At 45.5% G+C, this 17,731-nt stretch overlaps 1 protein-coding gene across 12 annotated transcripts in view; it reads left to right on the top strand.

The window, feature by feature from the left end:
- NCAM1 (neural cell adhesion molecule 1) overlaps positions 1–17,731 on the top strand; it is a 356,688-nt gene that overhangs the window by 285,426 nt on the left and 53,531 nt on the right. For all 12 annotated transcript variants that reach the window (XM_060180061.1, XM_060180055.1, XM_060180060.1 and 9 more), the window contains exons 6-8: positions 863–980; positions 1,692–1,861; positions 11,959–12,101. In XM_060180061.1, the coding sequence (XP_060036044.1) occupies positions 863–980; positions 1,692–1,861; positions 11,959–12,101 (431 nt within the window). The remainder of the gene's footprint in view (positions 1–862; positions 981–1,691; positions 1,862–11,958; positions 12,102–17,731) is intronic.

Genomic DNA, 17,731 nt, shown 5'->3' with positions numbered 1-17,731 from the left:
TCACTCTCTCAAATCATTTTCCTCCACACTTCATAGTTAATTCTTCTCCCTCCACTGCCCTTGGTGTTACCATCATTGTGTGGCCAGTTCTCTGGTTAAGTGTTCAGAGAACACTATACAATCAGTGCAGACCTCAGAACAGTCAAACTCTCCTCTTGGTCCGTGAGCTTATTAATCTTAATTTGCAGTGTCAAATAAACACACCCTTGGAATCGATCTGGCATTTGCAAGATGTTTACAGGAAATTATAATGTCAGAACTAAGAAAATAAGTAAATCATGGTTGAATTGTTTGGGCCATGGATCTGTGTCTCTTGCCAAGCTCTCCTCCTCTCATCCCTTTGGGGGAACAAAAAAGCATTTTGAAGCACAAGGTTCTTGATGACAAACTCAGGGAAATGCCATTCTTGGATTACTCAAATTGGAATTAAGCACTGAAGCATCAGGAGTAGACTCTCCCCCAACTTTTCCAAGTAGGAAGGGCCCTTTTTAATGTCAAACCCCAACTGGCCTTGGTAGTTTTTAGTATGCATTGACTTATTGATAAAATATATGATGATAAATAGCTGCTGTAAATTAAATGCCATCTTAAATGAATTAAATGTATGGATGTAGCTTCCCAAAGCTGTATAATTGGAAATCAATGTCACTGTATATTGTGGAAAACATCAGATGCCTTTGTGAGTGAACTGTGCATTCAGTCTGCAGTAACTATCTGGCACACACATGAATGTAGAGCCATTGCACTAACTCTGCAGCTGGCCAGGACCCCTCAGACCCGTGTTCCCCCGAAGGTATCTCTTCTTGGCTTGCTAGCTTCTTCCATGTTTCTCCACCACCTTGACTGTCCTTCTTTCCTTCAGTGCCGCCCACCGTCCATGCCAGGCAGAGCATAGTGAATGCCACCGCCAACCTGGGTCAGTCTGTCACTCTTGTGTGTGATGCTGATGGCTTCCCAGAGCCCACCATGAGCTGGACAAAGTAAGACACCCTCCATCACAGACTAGACAAGAAGGGGGCACCATGGGGGCTGCCCCCAGCTGGCATTGCAGTGGGAGTTCTTTGGGGGAGACCTAGCTGTCTCTCTCACTCTCCTGTTGCTCAGTTTCTCATGTTCAGGAATGCACAAGCCTGACCTGTGTGGGGATACCAACTCTAGTGCAGAGCGAGTTCTTTCTTCCTGCCTCATGCATTGGCGTCCTCCCTTTTCAGTTTGTGGTATCAGAACCTGAGGGGATGGCCTTGGAAGCACCCTCTGGTTTGTTTTGGGGGAAAACATTTACAGAGCTGGGTCAGAGTGAGGTCTGGAACTAGGAGTCAAAGGCATATTCAGAAGTACAACGTGACCTCTTAGAATTTCTTTCTTTTTTTTTTTCTTCACTTTATTGGGTAGGACAGAGAGAAATTGAGAGAGGGCAGGAAGATAGAGATGGAGAGAGAAAGATAGACACCTGCAGACCTGCTTCACGGCTTGTGAAGTGACTCCCTGCAGCAGTGTGTGGGGGGGGGGGAGCAGGGGGCTGGAACTGGAATCCTTAAGCGGATCCTCGTGCTTCTTACTCGTGCATCTAACCCGGTGTACCGCTGCCCGACGCCCTACCTCTTAGACTTTCTTTTCCATGGGTTCAGTTGGCATTAATATCTTGACTCCTTGGCCAAAATAATGGTCCTTTGCACTTTTGCACCCTGCAGGGATGGGGAACAGATTGAGAACGAGGAAGAAGATGATAAGTACATCTTCAGCGACGACAGCTCTGAGCTGACCATCAGGCAGGTGGATAAGAACGACGAGGCCGAGTATGTGTGCATCGCCGAGAACAAGGCCGGGGAGCAGGATGCGTCCATCCACCTCAAAGTCTTTGGTAAGGACCACCGGGCTCAAGGTCAAAGGTCACTTGCCCAGTAATTCCTCTTGCCCCGTATACACAACCCATCAGCAAGACACTATCTACTCTACCTTGGCTTCAGTCCGAGACGTAACCACTCTGGCACCTCCACCACAAAGCTACAGTTCAAGTCATCCTTATCCTCACAGGGTCACAAAATGGCCACCTCTTCCTAGCTGTCCTCCTTGCCTGCACTTCCCACATTGTTCCTGTTCAGCCCCTCCCGCCCACAGTAGCTAAAATGACATCAAGAACCACACCTCTGCTTAAAATCCTTTCAAGGACCTGGGCAATGGATCACCCATTAAAACCTGGGTCTGAGAGGGGCCAGGCAGTGGCACACGTAGTTAAGCACACTTATTATCAAGCGTAAGGACTTGGGCTCAAGCCCCCACTCCCCTCCTGCAGGGGGTCCACTTCATAAGCAGTGAAGCAGGTCTACAGGTGTCTGTCTTTCTCTCCCTCTCTTTATCTCCCTGTCCTCTCTCAATTTCTCTCTGTCCTATCTAGTAAAAATTGGGGGGAGTGGACAAGAAAAAATAAATAGCTGCCTGGAGGGGTGGGTTCATAGTGCCAGCACTGAACCCCAGTGATAACCCTAGTGGCAATAATTTTTAAAAAAGCAGCGCCTGGATTTGAGCCCCAGTATTTCATGGGAGCACTAAAGATGACACTGGGAGATCTTCATGGGTGATAGACCTTTCCTATGGTGTTTCTCTAGCCTCTATGCCTTTTCCTTTCTTCTCTCTCTCTCTCTTTGTCTCTATCTTTCTCTGAATTTATATATATATATTTAGTCTTGAGAGTCTTTTCAGAAGAGCTATCACACACACATGATCGCTGACAGTGAATTAAATATAGATATAAAATAATAAAATCCTCCCACAATTTGCAGCCAGGATAAAATCCATACTCCCTGCAGTGGCCTGCATGACCAAATCTGAGCTAGCACCTGCCTTCCATTTGACCTGTCCCCCTTCCCACTTTGTTCCACATCTAATACTTTCCAAACCCTTAGGCCTTCTTTCTGGCCCTCTGAGACCCCAATTTTGTTTCCAGTCTCAAGGACATTGCATTTGATGATTCCTCTGCTTGGGACTCTTCCCGCAATCTGCTCCAAAGTACACTCTGCTCATTCACCCTTCAGGTCTCAGCCTTACTCATCTGAGTGAATCGTCCCTCCACTGCCATGGGTAAGGTGGCTCCCTTAGCATCGCCATCATCCCACCTGCCTCCACTAATTTCCCCCAACTTTTTTTTTTCCTCCAGAGTTATCACTGAGGCTTGGTGCTGGTACTACAAATCCACTGCTACTGGAGGCCATTTTTTCCTTTTAATTTTTTTCTTTTTAATAGAATAGCACAGAGAGAAACTGAGAGAGGAGGGAGAAATATAGACACCTGCAGAACTGCTTCGCCACTTATGAAGTGACCCACTGCATATGGGGAGCAGGGGGCTTGAGCTGGGATCCTTGCACAGGTCCTTGCGCTTTGTACTAAATATACTTAACCCGGTGTGATACCATCCCCCTATCTTTCTTTTTGAAGTACTTATTTGCCGGGCTAGCTTCGCAGGTGGGAGACTACCAGGGACTCATGGCTGAGCTGGGAACGCAGTTCAATCTTTATTGATGAGGAATACAGTGCAAGCTAGCTAACTCTAATCACAATCCTGTCCTATATATATATATCCTAAGGCAGAAGTGTCAGGTTAGAAGAGGATGTATGTAGGATAGGGAGTGGGGAGAAGGAAAAAGTGCGAGAACCAGTGGGGATTAAACCAGTGTGAACAAAACAATGATTGTGTAAATAGACCACCAGGTCAAGCAATGCAACAGAAGGGGTCTTAGAAGCAGAATTTAGAAGCAGACCAACACTTATTAATTTACAGAAATACTTGGGGAGAGAAAAAGAACTAGCACATCATTTTAGTACATGGGATTCTGGGGATTGAACTCAGGATCTCCTGGTTGAGAATTTAATGCTTTACCCACTGCACCACCACCTCTTGAGGATGCCCTCCCATCATTCTTATTAGGACATCTTTTTTTTTCAACATTTTTTATTTATTGATGAGAGAGAGAGATGTGAGAATACTCCTCAGCTCTGGCGTATGTGGCTCTGAGGATGGAACCTGGGACCTCATGCATGCAAGTCCGTGTTGTACCACTGAGCTGTCTCCCCAGCCTCTTTTTAGCTCACTTCTAATCAGTATCCTGTTTATGTGTTTGTTTGGGGGATTGCTTGTCTCCCACTTCCTTCCACTCAGTGTGTGAACTCCAAGGTGGCAGAGCATAATGTACAAGACATAGCTTCGTCTCTGGCAGCTCTGGGTTCCTAATAGGCCCTTGATAAACCTCAGTGACCAGCTGGCTGGCTGCCTCTGTCTCCTTTGGCTTCCTTCTCTAGCCTGTGTGACACTATCATAAAAGTCATGGAAATAGCTCCCACATCTCCACTCACACTATCTTTATGAACTTTGTGAAGTGCCTTTCATGAAGAACTGTGATGTATTTTGACTGGCCCTAGTAAAGGAAGTTGTGACATGGAAATGTTGGACTTAGTGGCTCTCTGCTGATCTTTTTGAGAAACACAGTGTTCCACTGTGGATGGATGGTGCTCCTAGACGTACTGCACAGGGCAGCCATGGTGCCAGTGGCATCAGGTAGTTATCCAAGGCCCTGGAGACCCTGCTTGTTGAGAAGGGATCGGTTGATAAGCCCAGACCTTAGAACAGCCAAGCATTTATGTGCAAGGGAACCTGCTAGCCTCAACTGAATCCTATTTATTCTTTTTTTTTCTTTGCCTCCAGGGTTATCACTGGGGCTCAGTGCCTGCACTATGAATCCACTGCTCCTGGAGGCCATTTTTCCTATTTTGTTGCCCTTCTTGTTGTACCTGTTGTAGTTGTTACTATTATTGTTGTCATAGCTGTTGTTGGATAGGACAGAGAGAAATCGAGAGAGGAAGGGAAGACAGGAGGAGAGAGAGATAGACACCTGCAGACCTGCTTCACCGCTTGTGAAGCGACCCCTGCAGGTGGGAAGCTGGGGTCTCAAACCGGGATCCTCATGCTGGCCCTTGCACTTTGCACCACATGTGCTTAACCTGCTGCGGTGCCGCCCAGCTCCCAATCCTATTTGTTCTTTAGTAGAAACTAGATTTAGAAGCATGTTATCAGACTGGTCCAAGCCTATTCCTTATATTTGAGAGTCAAACTTCTTGGAAGGTACTCTTCAATTATCTGTAATTCAGATTGATATCTTCCTCCAGAACTCTGATTTCAGTTTTTTTTTTTTTTTTTTTACCATATGGAGAAAGACAGATGTTTTTGTTAATCTATTTCTTCACTTAATGAATGCTTATTGACAGCATTACTGCTGGACCGAGAGGCTCTAGAGATCAGTAAGACAGGGTCTTTTGACCCCGAGAAGCACAAAGAGAGAGGTAGACATGGAAACATATAAATCCTAATAGATAGTGTCAGCATTTGAGCTTCTGCAAGGGGCCCAGCCATTGCCAAGGTTACAGAGACAAATAATGTGCACTCTGGTCTCACCAATGGCTCCAGCACAGGCTAACGTTGACCCAGTGCTAAATGTTCTAATGGCACTCCCCCCACCATGTGACTCATCACAGCCACATGCACAATGTGTCCCAGAAAAAGAAGACTTCTGGCTCTGAGTGATAGCAGTTAGATGTGCTGTTTCACAAGTAGAGTAAGGAAGATGTGGGTGAGCATCCCAGGGGCAGAAACAGGGAAAGCACATGCCATGTTGAATGCGGCACTCGCGTCTGCTCTACTCAGAGATGCTGCCCTGGCACCGAGAGCAGTATCTGCTGTATACAGGGCACTAGTACTTGGACAAATGCAGGCAGAGTAGGTTGCCTTATGCGAATGCCGCACAGTGTACATAGCAGGGAGATGCCCCAGGAAGCATGTAGTCATCACTCTTCTTCGGAGAATCCTTTTAGTTTTCAGCCTCATAAAGTAACAACAGGTGGTGACTTTGCAAAAGGCTCCCATGCCTGAGGCCCTAAGGTCCCAGGTTCAATTCCCCACACCCAACATAAGGCAGAGCTGAGCAGTGCTCTAGTAAAAAATAAAATAGAGTAACAACAGACCTAGCCAAAGGAAGTGAGCACTTAGACTGTGCATGAACTGTGCAGCATGCTACCCATGAAATATTGGTGCCAGGTATCGAACCCAGGGCTCACACATGCAAAGCTTGTGCTCCACCACTGAGCTACATCTGTAGCCCTTTAGCTTGTTATTAAAAGAACACAGTCCTATGAGGTACACTTAATTCTTTTTTAAACAGAATGCAAGAGACAGAAGGGTGGAGAGATATGTAGGAGAGACAAGGAGCTGTTGCTGGCACATCTGGTTAAATGCATAGGTTACCATGTGAAGGTCTCTCTCCCTCTCTCTCTCTCTCTATCAATATCTCCCAAACATACTCTCTTCCTCTCTACCCTATCAAATAAAATGAAGTTTAAAAATAAAAAGAGAGGGGAGTTGGGCTGTAGTGTAGCGGGTTAAGCGCAGGTGGCGCAAAGCACAAGGACTGGCATAAGGATCCTGGTTCGAGCCCCCGGCTCCCCAATTGCAGGGGAGTCGCTTCACAAGTGTTGAAGCAGGTCTGCAGGTGTCTATCCTTCTCTCCCCCTCTCTGTCTTCCCCTACTCTCTCCATTTCTCTCTGTCCTATCCAACAACAATGACATCAATAACAATAATAACTACAACAATAAAACAACAAGGGCAACAAAAGGGAATGAATAAATAAATAAAATAAATGTTAAAAAAAAAAAAAGAGAGAGAGGTGAGACATAGCCCTGCTCCACTGCTCCTGACCTTCCTCCATGCAGGCACTCCGCATGGAGGCTGGGGCATCTGGGTTCTCTCATATGGTGCAATGTGTCCCCTGCCAGGTGAGCTGCCCTTGGTAAACATAATCTATAACCCCACTTTATGATAGAGAAAACTGAACACAGAGAACTAGCTGCCCTCCTCCAGGATTCAAACCCTTGCACTTAGCTTTAAGGTTCCTTTCCTCGGCCAGTGATGGAGATAACTACTCCATAGAACTCAACTGAGCACATACAGTCTGTGTATCACATGAATGACTGCTAACCCAACCTCAGCGTCAGCTTCCTTTACCCCCATGGTGATGTGGTTTCCTACACAAGTCACAGCTCAGCCAATCAAGAACCGATCTTACCTTCTCTTCTGGAGAAATGAATGCCACCCAGGAGGGGTGTGGGTGGTGAGCTAGGGTGGGACCACGGGAGTAAAGAAAGTGGGAGAGAGTCAGGGAAGGAGTAGAAAGGGCAGGGGACATAGCAGAGGGATCTGTGGCCAGGCAGGTTTTGTCTTCTGTGGTCTTTCCTCAGCTCACCCTTGCTATCTCTCTCTCTCTCTCTCTCTCTCTCTCTCTCTCTCTCTCTCACACACACACACACACACACACACACACACGCACACGCTTCATTACCAGTTTTTCCTCTCAAGACTGCTGCTGCTGGGAGAATGTATTTATCCTAATAGAGCAGAGGGCGATGGTCAGATTTCCCCCACCCCAAGACTTTATCTAGACGTCACCCAGGATGAATCTCCTCTGTTATCCCAAAGAGGGTTCACCTGACCTCTTAGAAGTCAATTGCTACCCTGTATTCACTCCCCTTTCCCTCTACATTTCTTTTTTTTTTCCACAAGGAAAAAAAAGTCTTACTTGTTTTTCATGACCAGAATACTGATCAGCACTGGCATATATGGTCCTGGGAATTGAACCTGTGACCTAGTCAAGCCCTATGTTCCACTGCTGGGTAATCTCCCCAGCCTTCCACTTTGCCTTCTTAGCCACCTCTTTCTCCTCCAACTAGCCACCCCCATGGCTTAGGAGAGTAACTCTTAGGGCCAGGGAAGCAGTGGCGGGGGGCGGGGGGGGCCTTCACTAGCTAGAACTTCATCTCCCTTCCATCCTTCTCTCCCTATCCTTTTTTTTAGTTTGCACTTGGGGGCCCTGAAGATGGGGAGACATGAGGCAGATTTCCCAGCAGCATCAGAATCTGCAAAAGAGGAAAGACGCCTGTGATCTAGACAGTCACCAACAGCTCAGAACTCTTGCCGCTCCAAGAAAGGATGCAATTAAGTGTGTGAGGATCATCTCAGAGCAGGGGCTGCTGCGACTGACACCTTCCTTTGCTAAGAAAGGGCCGCATTCCAGCATGTAGTGCCCTAGTTAGCAGTAGTCTCTTTTCACTAAGCAGTTGCAGCCTTCCTTCCTTTCAATTTGGGAGTGAGTTTCTGTTGCTCCTTTCCCCCATGGGCCCTGCAGAGGAATGCTTACTAGACTCACACCAATGCTTCTTGAGGTCTCGATGCTGCCATGGGCTAAGGCAAGTTGACTGACCAATAAGTAGCTCTGCTTAGCTGACCTCTCAGAACCAGAGCCACCCCTGTGAGTCACAGCAGAGGACAAATAGGGGCCTGAGGACCTCTGTTCATGCCCAACTTCTCAATTCAGGGAAGCAGGGGCCTGGATTTGGGGTGAGACTATACAAGGCTGGCCCTCAGTGTCAGGGGCAGAGCCATAGGCGTGCTAGTTTGGATTCTGGTGGTGGCATTGCTTCCAGAGTGTGGAGATGGTGATGTGTCCAGCAAAAAGTGTGCCCTCCTTCCAGTGGCCCTCTAGAAAACATACACAAGTGTCTATACCACCTGCTGGGGGGGGGGGTGGAACAGGGCTCCAGACTTGCAAGTGTGGCATCCGGAGTTCAGTCCCCAGCATCACAAATGCCATAGTGCTACTCTGTCATCTTCTTGTTAAAAGCTAAGTAAATCCGGGGGTGGACAGTAGTGTTGCAGGTTAAGCGCAAGTGGCACAAAGCACAAGGACTCGAGGAAAGATTCTGATTCGAGCCCCCGACTCCCCACCTGCAGGGAGGTCACTTCACAAGCGGTGAAACAGGTCTGTAGTTATCTGTCTTTCTCTCCCCCTCTCTGTCTTCCCCTCCTCTCTTAATTTCTCTCTGCCCTGTCCAACAATGACAGCAGTAACAACAACAATAATAGCGGCAACAACGATAAACAACAAGGGCAACAAAAGGGAAAAAATAGCCTCTAGGAGCAGTGGATTCACAGTGTAGTCACCAAGCCCCCTCCCCCGAAAAGAAAAAAGAAAAAAAGAAAAAAAAAAACTAAGTTAGTCTTACATATGTCTAGCTTGTTGATGGTGCCGGTGTTTGAACCTGGGACCTTGGAACCTCAACATTAGTAGGCCAGAGGAATAGCTCTTGGGTAGGGCACCTGCCTTACACTGCACACAGACCAGGTCCAAGTCCCAGTCTTGCATGAAAGGACTTCAAGAGCAGCTCTGGTGCTAAAGTGTTTCTCTCACTCGCTCTAGCTGAATGAAAGAGTGGTTCAAATCCATAAAGTGATCCATGCATGAGACCCTGGCTTAGCAAAAAAATAGATAGATAGATAGATAGATAGATAGATAGATAGATAGATAGATAGATAAATTCATAATAAGAATCTAGTTTGCCCTTCCCTAAAAACTTGGCAGTCCTTTACACCCTTGGTCACTGTCTAGGAGATGGGGCCACCAAGACCGTATATTCACTGGTGTTACCCAGCCCTCACCTGTGTTCTGTTAACCTTTTGCTGCCAGGCAGGGTGCCCTTGGCCAGGGTACGACCAGCAAACACTGTCTAGATCACAACACCTGCCCCAGGTTGCAAGAGATCAGAAATTCAGGTTGGCAAAATCGCTCACCTGGCTAGTGATAGTGTGCTGCTTTGTCACGTGTGTAACCCAGGTTCCTGCCTGACCCCATTGCATTAGGGGAAATGCTGGTACTGTAGTGTCTCTCTGTCTCTGTCTCTCTCTGTGGAGAAAGTCTGCCTGGAGGAATAAAGCACCAGTGACAACAGCAAAAATGAATTTATAAATAAAGAGAGAGAGAGAGAGAAATCAGAAATCTACCTTCAGGCCTCCAAAACAACTGTTGAGTGCCCCAAATTCAGCTGACTGGCTGAATTATTCCTTAGTGCTCAGCCTGTGATTACTGGAATCTCTAACTTCAGTTTTCGTTTTCCCTGTCTAAAACCATTTCAACAGTGCTTCACACTGATTCCATCCACTATGAGCTGTAGCTCCTTTGAAAAGTCCGTTCATCAAGATAGACAGGAGGCTGGCCTAGGGGAGAGTCTCACCCGTGTGGACGCCATCAATTCCAATTTGGGATCATCTGGCTACATTGGATTGAGATGTAGTTGTGTGGTAGCCGTCAAAACAAGGTTTACTCAGCAGGCTGGGAGTACAGACGGACTTTGGGAGAATATCTGAGCTGTGTGGGTAGTTTCATACAGAAGCAGACATTTGCTCCAGAAGCTGCATAACGCTAACGCTCTCGCTCTCTGTTCCCAGTTCATTAAATCAGAACTGGGGCCCCAGCGTGGAGAATCTGCACAGGCAATAGTTGATTAGCCAACATGGGGGCAACACTATGAATTTAAATATAAAAGAAATAGACTTCTTTGGGGGGAAAAAAATCCTCCACAGTTCTGACTCGTTTATATTTTTGTCTGTTTACCAGGCTGGCCTCTTTCTCCATTAGTGAACTGCGATGCATTTCTGCAATGTTATCGTTTCCCTTTCTGTGGAAGGTTTAGCAATTTCGGGGTATAATTGTTTTAAATTGGGCAAATTCAATTTTCGCTAATGTTTTAACATTTAACTCAGCTTTCGAGTGCGTGTGTTTTCTTGCATTACCCAAAACATTTGGGAAATGAACCTGTCTCCTCTCCCTCCCAGCCCTGGTCAGCCCCCACCACCTCCTGGCTCCCTAGTGAGGCACTCACCATGCTTTCTTACTGGAGTTATTGTAAACTCAGTTCTCCTACTCATCTAGGATCTCAGGGGCCCCTGGAGTCCACCTTGGCTCTTTAGATTCTTGCCACCTGTGCTGCCCTCCGGCCCTCTGCCACTGGCTGTCAGTCCTTCCACTACTAGCTCCTTCTTGGAGGCTGCCTTGCCTTTGTGCTTCCTGGAATACCACCTCAAGATTTCCTCCTCTCTCAATCATCTTGAGTTTTTCCTGACTGACCTTCCTGAAATACAAACAACCATGTCCTGACTCTGATTAGACACTCAGTGGACTGCCACCAGCCATGGCATAAAATTCTTTTATTGATTTTTCTTTATTATTGCCTCCAAGGATATCACTGGGACTTGGTGCCAGCACTACAAATCCATCACGCTGGGTAGCCATTTCTTTTTCTTTTTGTTTTTCTTCTAATTTTTATTAGCTAAGCCAGAGAGAAATTGAGAGAAGACAGGGTGAGAGAGAGAGAGAGAGAGAGAGAGGAAGAGAGAGAGAAAAAGATAGACAGACACCTGCAGACCTGCATCACTGCTCATGGAGCGCTCCCCTTGCAGGTAGGGAGAGGGCAGCTTGAACCAGAGTCCTTGCACTTGGTAATATGTGCGCTTAACTGGGTGCACTACCACCCAGCCGAGGAAAAATTCTACCAAGAGCCTTAACCAGACAGCAGGGAGGGTTCTGTGCCTGAGTTCAGTCCTGCTGCCCTCTCCCCCCGACACTCACACACATACACAGACAGACACAGCTCAGGCCATACTTTTCCTTATTTCTAGTTCTCTCTGTGTGATAGTTTGCTTCTTTGCTTTTCTCCAAGCCATTTTTTACATTGGCAGTGCTTCTATCCTTATCTCAAAGTTCCACCCACTGGGAAGTCACATGGCCCAGCCCAAATGCCTTCTTGTGGATACCCAATGTAGGAAGTCCATTCCTCTGTCCCCACCTTCTGTACCGGCCACCCTTAGCTCTCTTACTGTACAGGATGCTACCTCATTACTCACACACGAGTGTTGGCCTATGATTTAGGGGCTCAGCTCTTTATTCCCTGCAATGGTACGCTCAGAATATGACCTCCTGTCAGATGTAAGCAGGAAAGAATCGCTGAATGAGTGCACATGCTAAGTGAAACTGAGAACGGCAGGTTAGTCATCAGCTAAACTCACTGGAATGTTTTGCCTTTTCAGCAAAGCCCAAAATCACGTTTGTGGAGAACCAGACTGCCATGGAACTGGAAGAGCAGGTCACTCTTACCTGTGAAGCCTCAGGAGACCCCATCCCCTCCATCACCTGGAGAACTTCCACCCGAAACATCAGCAGCGAAGAAAAGGTATAATGTCACCACCCAAGAGTTTCAGGGTGGTGGAATGCAGACTCAAGGTCAGCTGAGTCTGTCTCATGCCTGGTTCTCCTCTGTGAACCAGACGGTGAGGTGTGGTCCTTAGAGGCCACAGCCAGACCCCAGGGCCTCCCTCCTTCAGCCTGTCCAAATGTACCTGCTCAGCACCTTCCTGCACCAAAAGGGTCACAATTCCATGTGCAGATTTGCAGAGCTGTGAAGGTAGTGGGCCAGGCTGAGTCAGGTGCTCTAGGGGAGAGAGGGAGAGTAGTTCTCAAACCCAGGGCAGCACAGCTGTGGGAAGCAAGGGGACGCCAGAGTCCCGGGGCACCTGGTGATGCTTTCATTATCTCAGGAGCACCCAAGGAAGTGCCAAACTACAGGGATCAGAATAAGCCTCTCAGTTCTTCTCCTTGTGTCCTGTACAGTCATGCCGCACATACACGACTGCACAAAGCTTGGTTGTCTTTGTGTCTGCTTGTATTCTTGGTCATATCTGGATATCATGTCGTTCTAAAGGCAAAAATAATTAGCAGTTTCTACGTGATGATAATGATGATAGCAAGCGATGATACACTGAGTTTTGCAATATACTGACCTAGAGTTTTAAGAGCACTATAGCAACCTTCCTGGCAAGTTAAAACATCTGGGAAGATTGAGCTTTAGAGCGCACGGATGTGTGTGTAGGCCACCGGAAACCTTCCTTTGTTATTGACAACGTGTATCAACTGAGGTGACCACTTGGTGTAGCCCCTTGCTATTGAGTGTCCCAAAAAAGCAGGAGGAGGAAGGAGCTTGGTTTTGCAGCAACTTCAGCCTTCTTGTGGCACTTCTCCAACCTCATCTCATATATCCTGTAGCAACAGGCTTCGTTTCAGTTAGCCAAAGCTTTGTCACTGACTCAGGAATAATAGTCTTAGCCTTAGAGGACATTTATAGTGGCTTGCTTATTGACCAGTATGTCAAAAATGATAGATCTCTACCCTTCCACCTGCCTGAAGGAATCCCTGGAGAGGATAAGTTCAGATAAAAACCAAAAGTGGGTAGAGTAACTTCCAGAGCCAAATTTGGGATTTGCATTTGAGGAACTGATATCTGTTCCACTAAGGGGAAATTAAAAGGGACAGAGCTTGCTGCTCAAAATCTAACCCTTTTTGGCAGAGTTGAATTCAATTTAACAGCAATCTCAACTGAGGAACTGCTAAGTATTTTTGAAACATGCATATGCTGTTTGATATTGTGAAAACCAATTGGGTTAAGAACTGTGGTACTTATTTAGATACTTTCTTAACATCCTTGGAGTTAAGCTCTCAGCTCCAATTTCAGCTCCCATCCTGTGTTTCATGGAGCCAATGGTACATTTCAGGGCTTAACCCTCAGAGCTGCTGCCTGACTGAGTTTTGAACACATCAAACTTGAGAGATTTGTCCAGAATGACCCAGCACATATCTTTGACCTCCAACAAAGGACAGAAGTAATATCCAGTTCCAGTGAATGATGCTTTAAAATTCTCTGTCCTTTCTAGGAATAGTTTCACAGCCAAGATAGACCAGAAGGATTAAGATTTGTGCCTACATTGGGTCTTCTAATAGATTAGCACTTCTAGCTTGTCTCTGTGAATTGGCTTCTGTTGAATGAGAATAAATAGCCAGGCAGTAATACATGCTCACACTTATGGAATATCCAGACAACTAAAGGTGTTCATTTGAGACTATCTCAAGCCAAGTTGGATTGACCTGATTTTTCCATAATTCAGTTATTAGTGTAGATCATTTGTCTCAATCTGAGATAATTATTTTAACCCACCTGCCTGGGCTGTAATATCATTTCATTTAATATGAATGGCCTTCAAGTTTACTTGAAGTGACATTACTGGAACATAAGAGGGTTGGTGTTGAAGCAAGTCCCTCAAACCAGCCAGTCATGTGATACCAGATGAACACACTTACCCTTGGAAGCCTTACATAAGAGAAGTGGCCATTGCTATCACTTATATCTTGATTCAGAGAGGTATGTTGTCCATCTTATACTGTGTTAGCTAATAAATGAGCAAACAAAATGGCTTATTCATGAGTTGGTTGGGTTCCAAGTAATAAATTTCACTTCTGCTCTGATAGCTGCCCCTCATATCCTCATCCATCTAAAGTTGCATCATATCTCATGAGGAATCAAGGTTATTAGAGTCACTGAATTGCAGGAGTGGGAGAAGGTAGTTTTCATCTTATAGTCAGGGTAATATGCTCAAGAGACAAGACTGGACAGTTGATCCTGAGAATAAGATAAGATGGCAGGATCCTCATGGAGGGTTTGAGGAAAGGCACCCTTTGAGGGCATCTGATCCCCCTTGGCCAAAACCCATCATCAACAAAATGGGCCTCCTTTCCTCCCTCCTCACCCTCCCACCTCTGCCACTCACTCCATCCTCTATCCAAGTCCTCCAAGTAGCTATTTAACCTTTTTGTAGTCTGCTCTTCTCCTTTATACCAACCCAGATTGTCTCACTATTTTTCATGTCATGGATTCCATGCCTTTGACCTCTAGATCTCCTATGCTAGATCTCTTCAGTTCAGTAGTGCTCCCCAGACACTCTGTGGTGCCTAATGCAGACTGCAAGGAGTGGTGCCCCCTTGCTCTGGACACTGCAGTGCAGTAAACGGTGCATTAGCCCTTCGGCAGTTTCCTCCTTCTGTTGTCCCATATTGAGCTTGTGGTCAACTAAAATGCTCGCATCTATTTTTCTAACATGAATTCCCTGTAAACCACACCTCCTTTACCTTGTTCTTATGCAATTGATTGCTTAACCAAGCATGCAGAATTTTCTAATTTATTTCTGCTAAAGAGTGTTCTTTGTCTTGTTGTAACCCCACAGTTTCCCAAGGGGTCCCTGTAGCAATTTGGGAAGACTTCTTCTATCACTGCAACTATCCCTGTGCATTGCAAACTAGCTATTACCACTAGCCTCGTTCCCCTGTAATCATTGTGGTCTTCTTCTAGCATTTGCCCTTCTTCCGTAGCCAGTCAACAGGTCAGGTTGAAAGCTGTCAGGAGCTGCTTGTTGCTGGCTTTGAAAGTGACTGGGATCCATGTGGATTCAGTCGGCTAGGAAGGATCGTCAGTTTCCCCAATGAATGGGTACTCACGGGATGCACCACGAGAAGGTCGATCCAATGCAATCCCAAATCATTGTGGTAACCAAAAGTGACACCTGCACAAACATGCTCTGACTTGAGAAAAAATCATTTTGGTTTATCTTCCCACCCAGTCAGGACTAACTTTCATCAAAACTGTGATTTGCCAGATCCTTAGGGATCTGCATTTCGATCCATGCAGACTCCCTATTTTAATTGTGCATATTTAAAATAAGGGGATCTGACAGTCAGTGGTGACCCCAGCCCTGAGCAGAGCACCAGGTTCAAGGGCAGGAGGTTCAGTATTAGCTACTGTTTCCAACCTAGTCTGAGTCACTGATGAAGATGTTGTCTGGGACAAGGTCTAGTGTAGAGACTTCAGAATGCATGAAGGCTTCCTTGGGCCACTGGCTCAGAAGGTAGAACACCTTATGCCTCAATTCTCTCTCTTGATCTTTATGACTTTCACGGAAGGCATAATAATTCTTTAAATAGAGCTAGTTCAATATAGTTAACGTAGCTTGGTTTTTGTTTGTTTGTTTGTTTGTTTGCCTCACTGCTTAGTTGAGTCAAACATTGCCATTCTGGCTACAAAAATTGTGGTATATATATATATATATATATACAAAGTGAAATACTACTCATCTATTAAGAATGAAGAATTCACCTTCTTCACCTCATCTTGGATGGAGCTTGAAGGAATTATGAGATAAACCAGAGAGAGAAGGATGAATGTGGGATGATCTCACTCATAGACAGAAGGGGAAACATGAAATGGAACTTGGACTGGAGTTGGTGTATCTCACCAAAGTAAAGGACTTGAGGGGAGGAGGGAAGGCAGGGGTTGCTTTCAGGTACATGATGGTAGAGGAGAAACCTAGGCTGAGAGTGAGAGTGTTTTGCAGAAAACAGAAATTTTACACATGTATCAACAACTATAGTTATTATAAACCATTAAACTCCCAATAAAAAAAGAAGGGAAGGGAACCAGGGAGTGGTACACCAGGTTAAACACACATAGTACAAAGCACAAGGACCCATACAAGGATCCTGGTTCGAGCCCCCAGCTTCCTACCTGCAGAGGGAATGCTTCACAAGTGGTGAACAGGCCTGCAGGTATCTGTCTTTCTCCCTCTTTGTCTTCCTCTCTCCTTTCAATTTCTCTGTCCTACCCCCAAAAAATAAAAAATAAATTTTAAAAAATGGCCATAGGAACAGTGGATTCATAGTGCAGGCATTGAGCCCCAGTGATAACCCTGGAGGCAAAAAAAATAAATAAATAAAAATGGGAGGAAGACATTTCATGCAGATGCTTGTAATGGATTTCTAATGGAATACCAATGCCCTTCATTAAAAATAATAAGGATAAGAAACACAAGCAAAAACCACTACAGTGAGCCTCCATGCCATACCTTGTCTCCGATGATATGTATGTCTAGGTTTAATCCAGTCAGTTGTTTGAAAATTGGTTCTTAGCATAGTCTGCTAAGCTTCAGCAAGTTGAGTTGGCTTTGCTTAACAACCGATAATAACTAGACTGAGATTGGGTCACTAAGACCATCAGGGTAAACTATCTGTCTAAGAGTTGATCCATTTCATAGTTGTCTGTATGATGTTGAGAAAAAAAACATTGATTAGAATGGGCCCATTGGATCAGTGTGTAAGGAGGTCATTGTGCAGAAATAAAGAATGTATGTGTTCGCATGGTTTCCTTACTCATCCTACCAAGATTCATTTGAAATGTTGCAGGTATTTGAGTGAACGATGCTAAATTCCAGGTACCATTTACATATCAAGTAAGACCCTTAGATGTTTTGCATATTTTATCCCTGGCAGAACAAATTCATCGAATGCTTATTTGAACATCTCTCTGCCTTTGAAGTGACAGGTAAAGAAAGGCCTTTAAAGCCTTGATATCTTAAGGAAAAGGAGAGGGGCAAAGAGTTGAGATGAGAAGAGATAAATAGGAAATTTGAAAAACATTTCATGAACCTTGGGATTTGAGCTGAAAGAGTGCAATGAAGAGACCTTGTGTAATAATGCAAACAAGGGTCCTACCGTTAAACATTAAAAAAGGCACCTTCATCCTTGTGTAATAATGCAAACAAGGGTCCTACCGTTAAACATTAAAAAAAGGCACCTTCATGGAGCAGTACAAGTATGGCTAGTCTAGGAGTGGGGGGCAAATGTGTAACGGGAATTACTTCAGGATAATTGTAAGGGTGTCTAGCTTAGATTCACATACATACTCCTGCAGGCTTACTGTACACTAGATACTAAAGCCTAAATATGAGGGTCCCTGGAACTTATAATGTGGGGGATATTACTAATCAAATCTGGATTCCTTTCATGTTTGGATATTTCATATCAAATTGCCTTAATGTGGGCTGCACCTTCCACAAGTGATGAGGGTCCTGTCACAAGTCTGTCACTCCACCAGGCACACAGGCAAGAGAGTAGGCACCTAAAAATGTGTGCACTAGCAGCACCTTA

Source organism: Erinaceus europaeus, chromosome 20, assembly GCF_950295315.1.
Source record: "Erinaceus europaeus chromosome 20, mEriEur2.1, whole genome shotgun sequence".
Lineage (NCBI taxonomy): Eukaryota > Metazoa > Chordata > Mammalia > Eulipotyphla > Erinaceidae > Erinaceus > Erinaceus europaeus.
The sequence above is the reverse complement of the archived record's forward strand: the minus strand, read 5'-3'. Positions and strand labels throughout refer to the sequence as shown.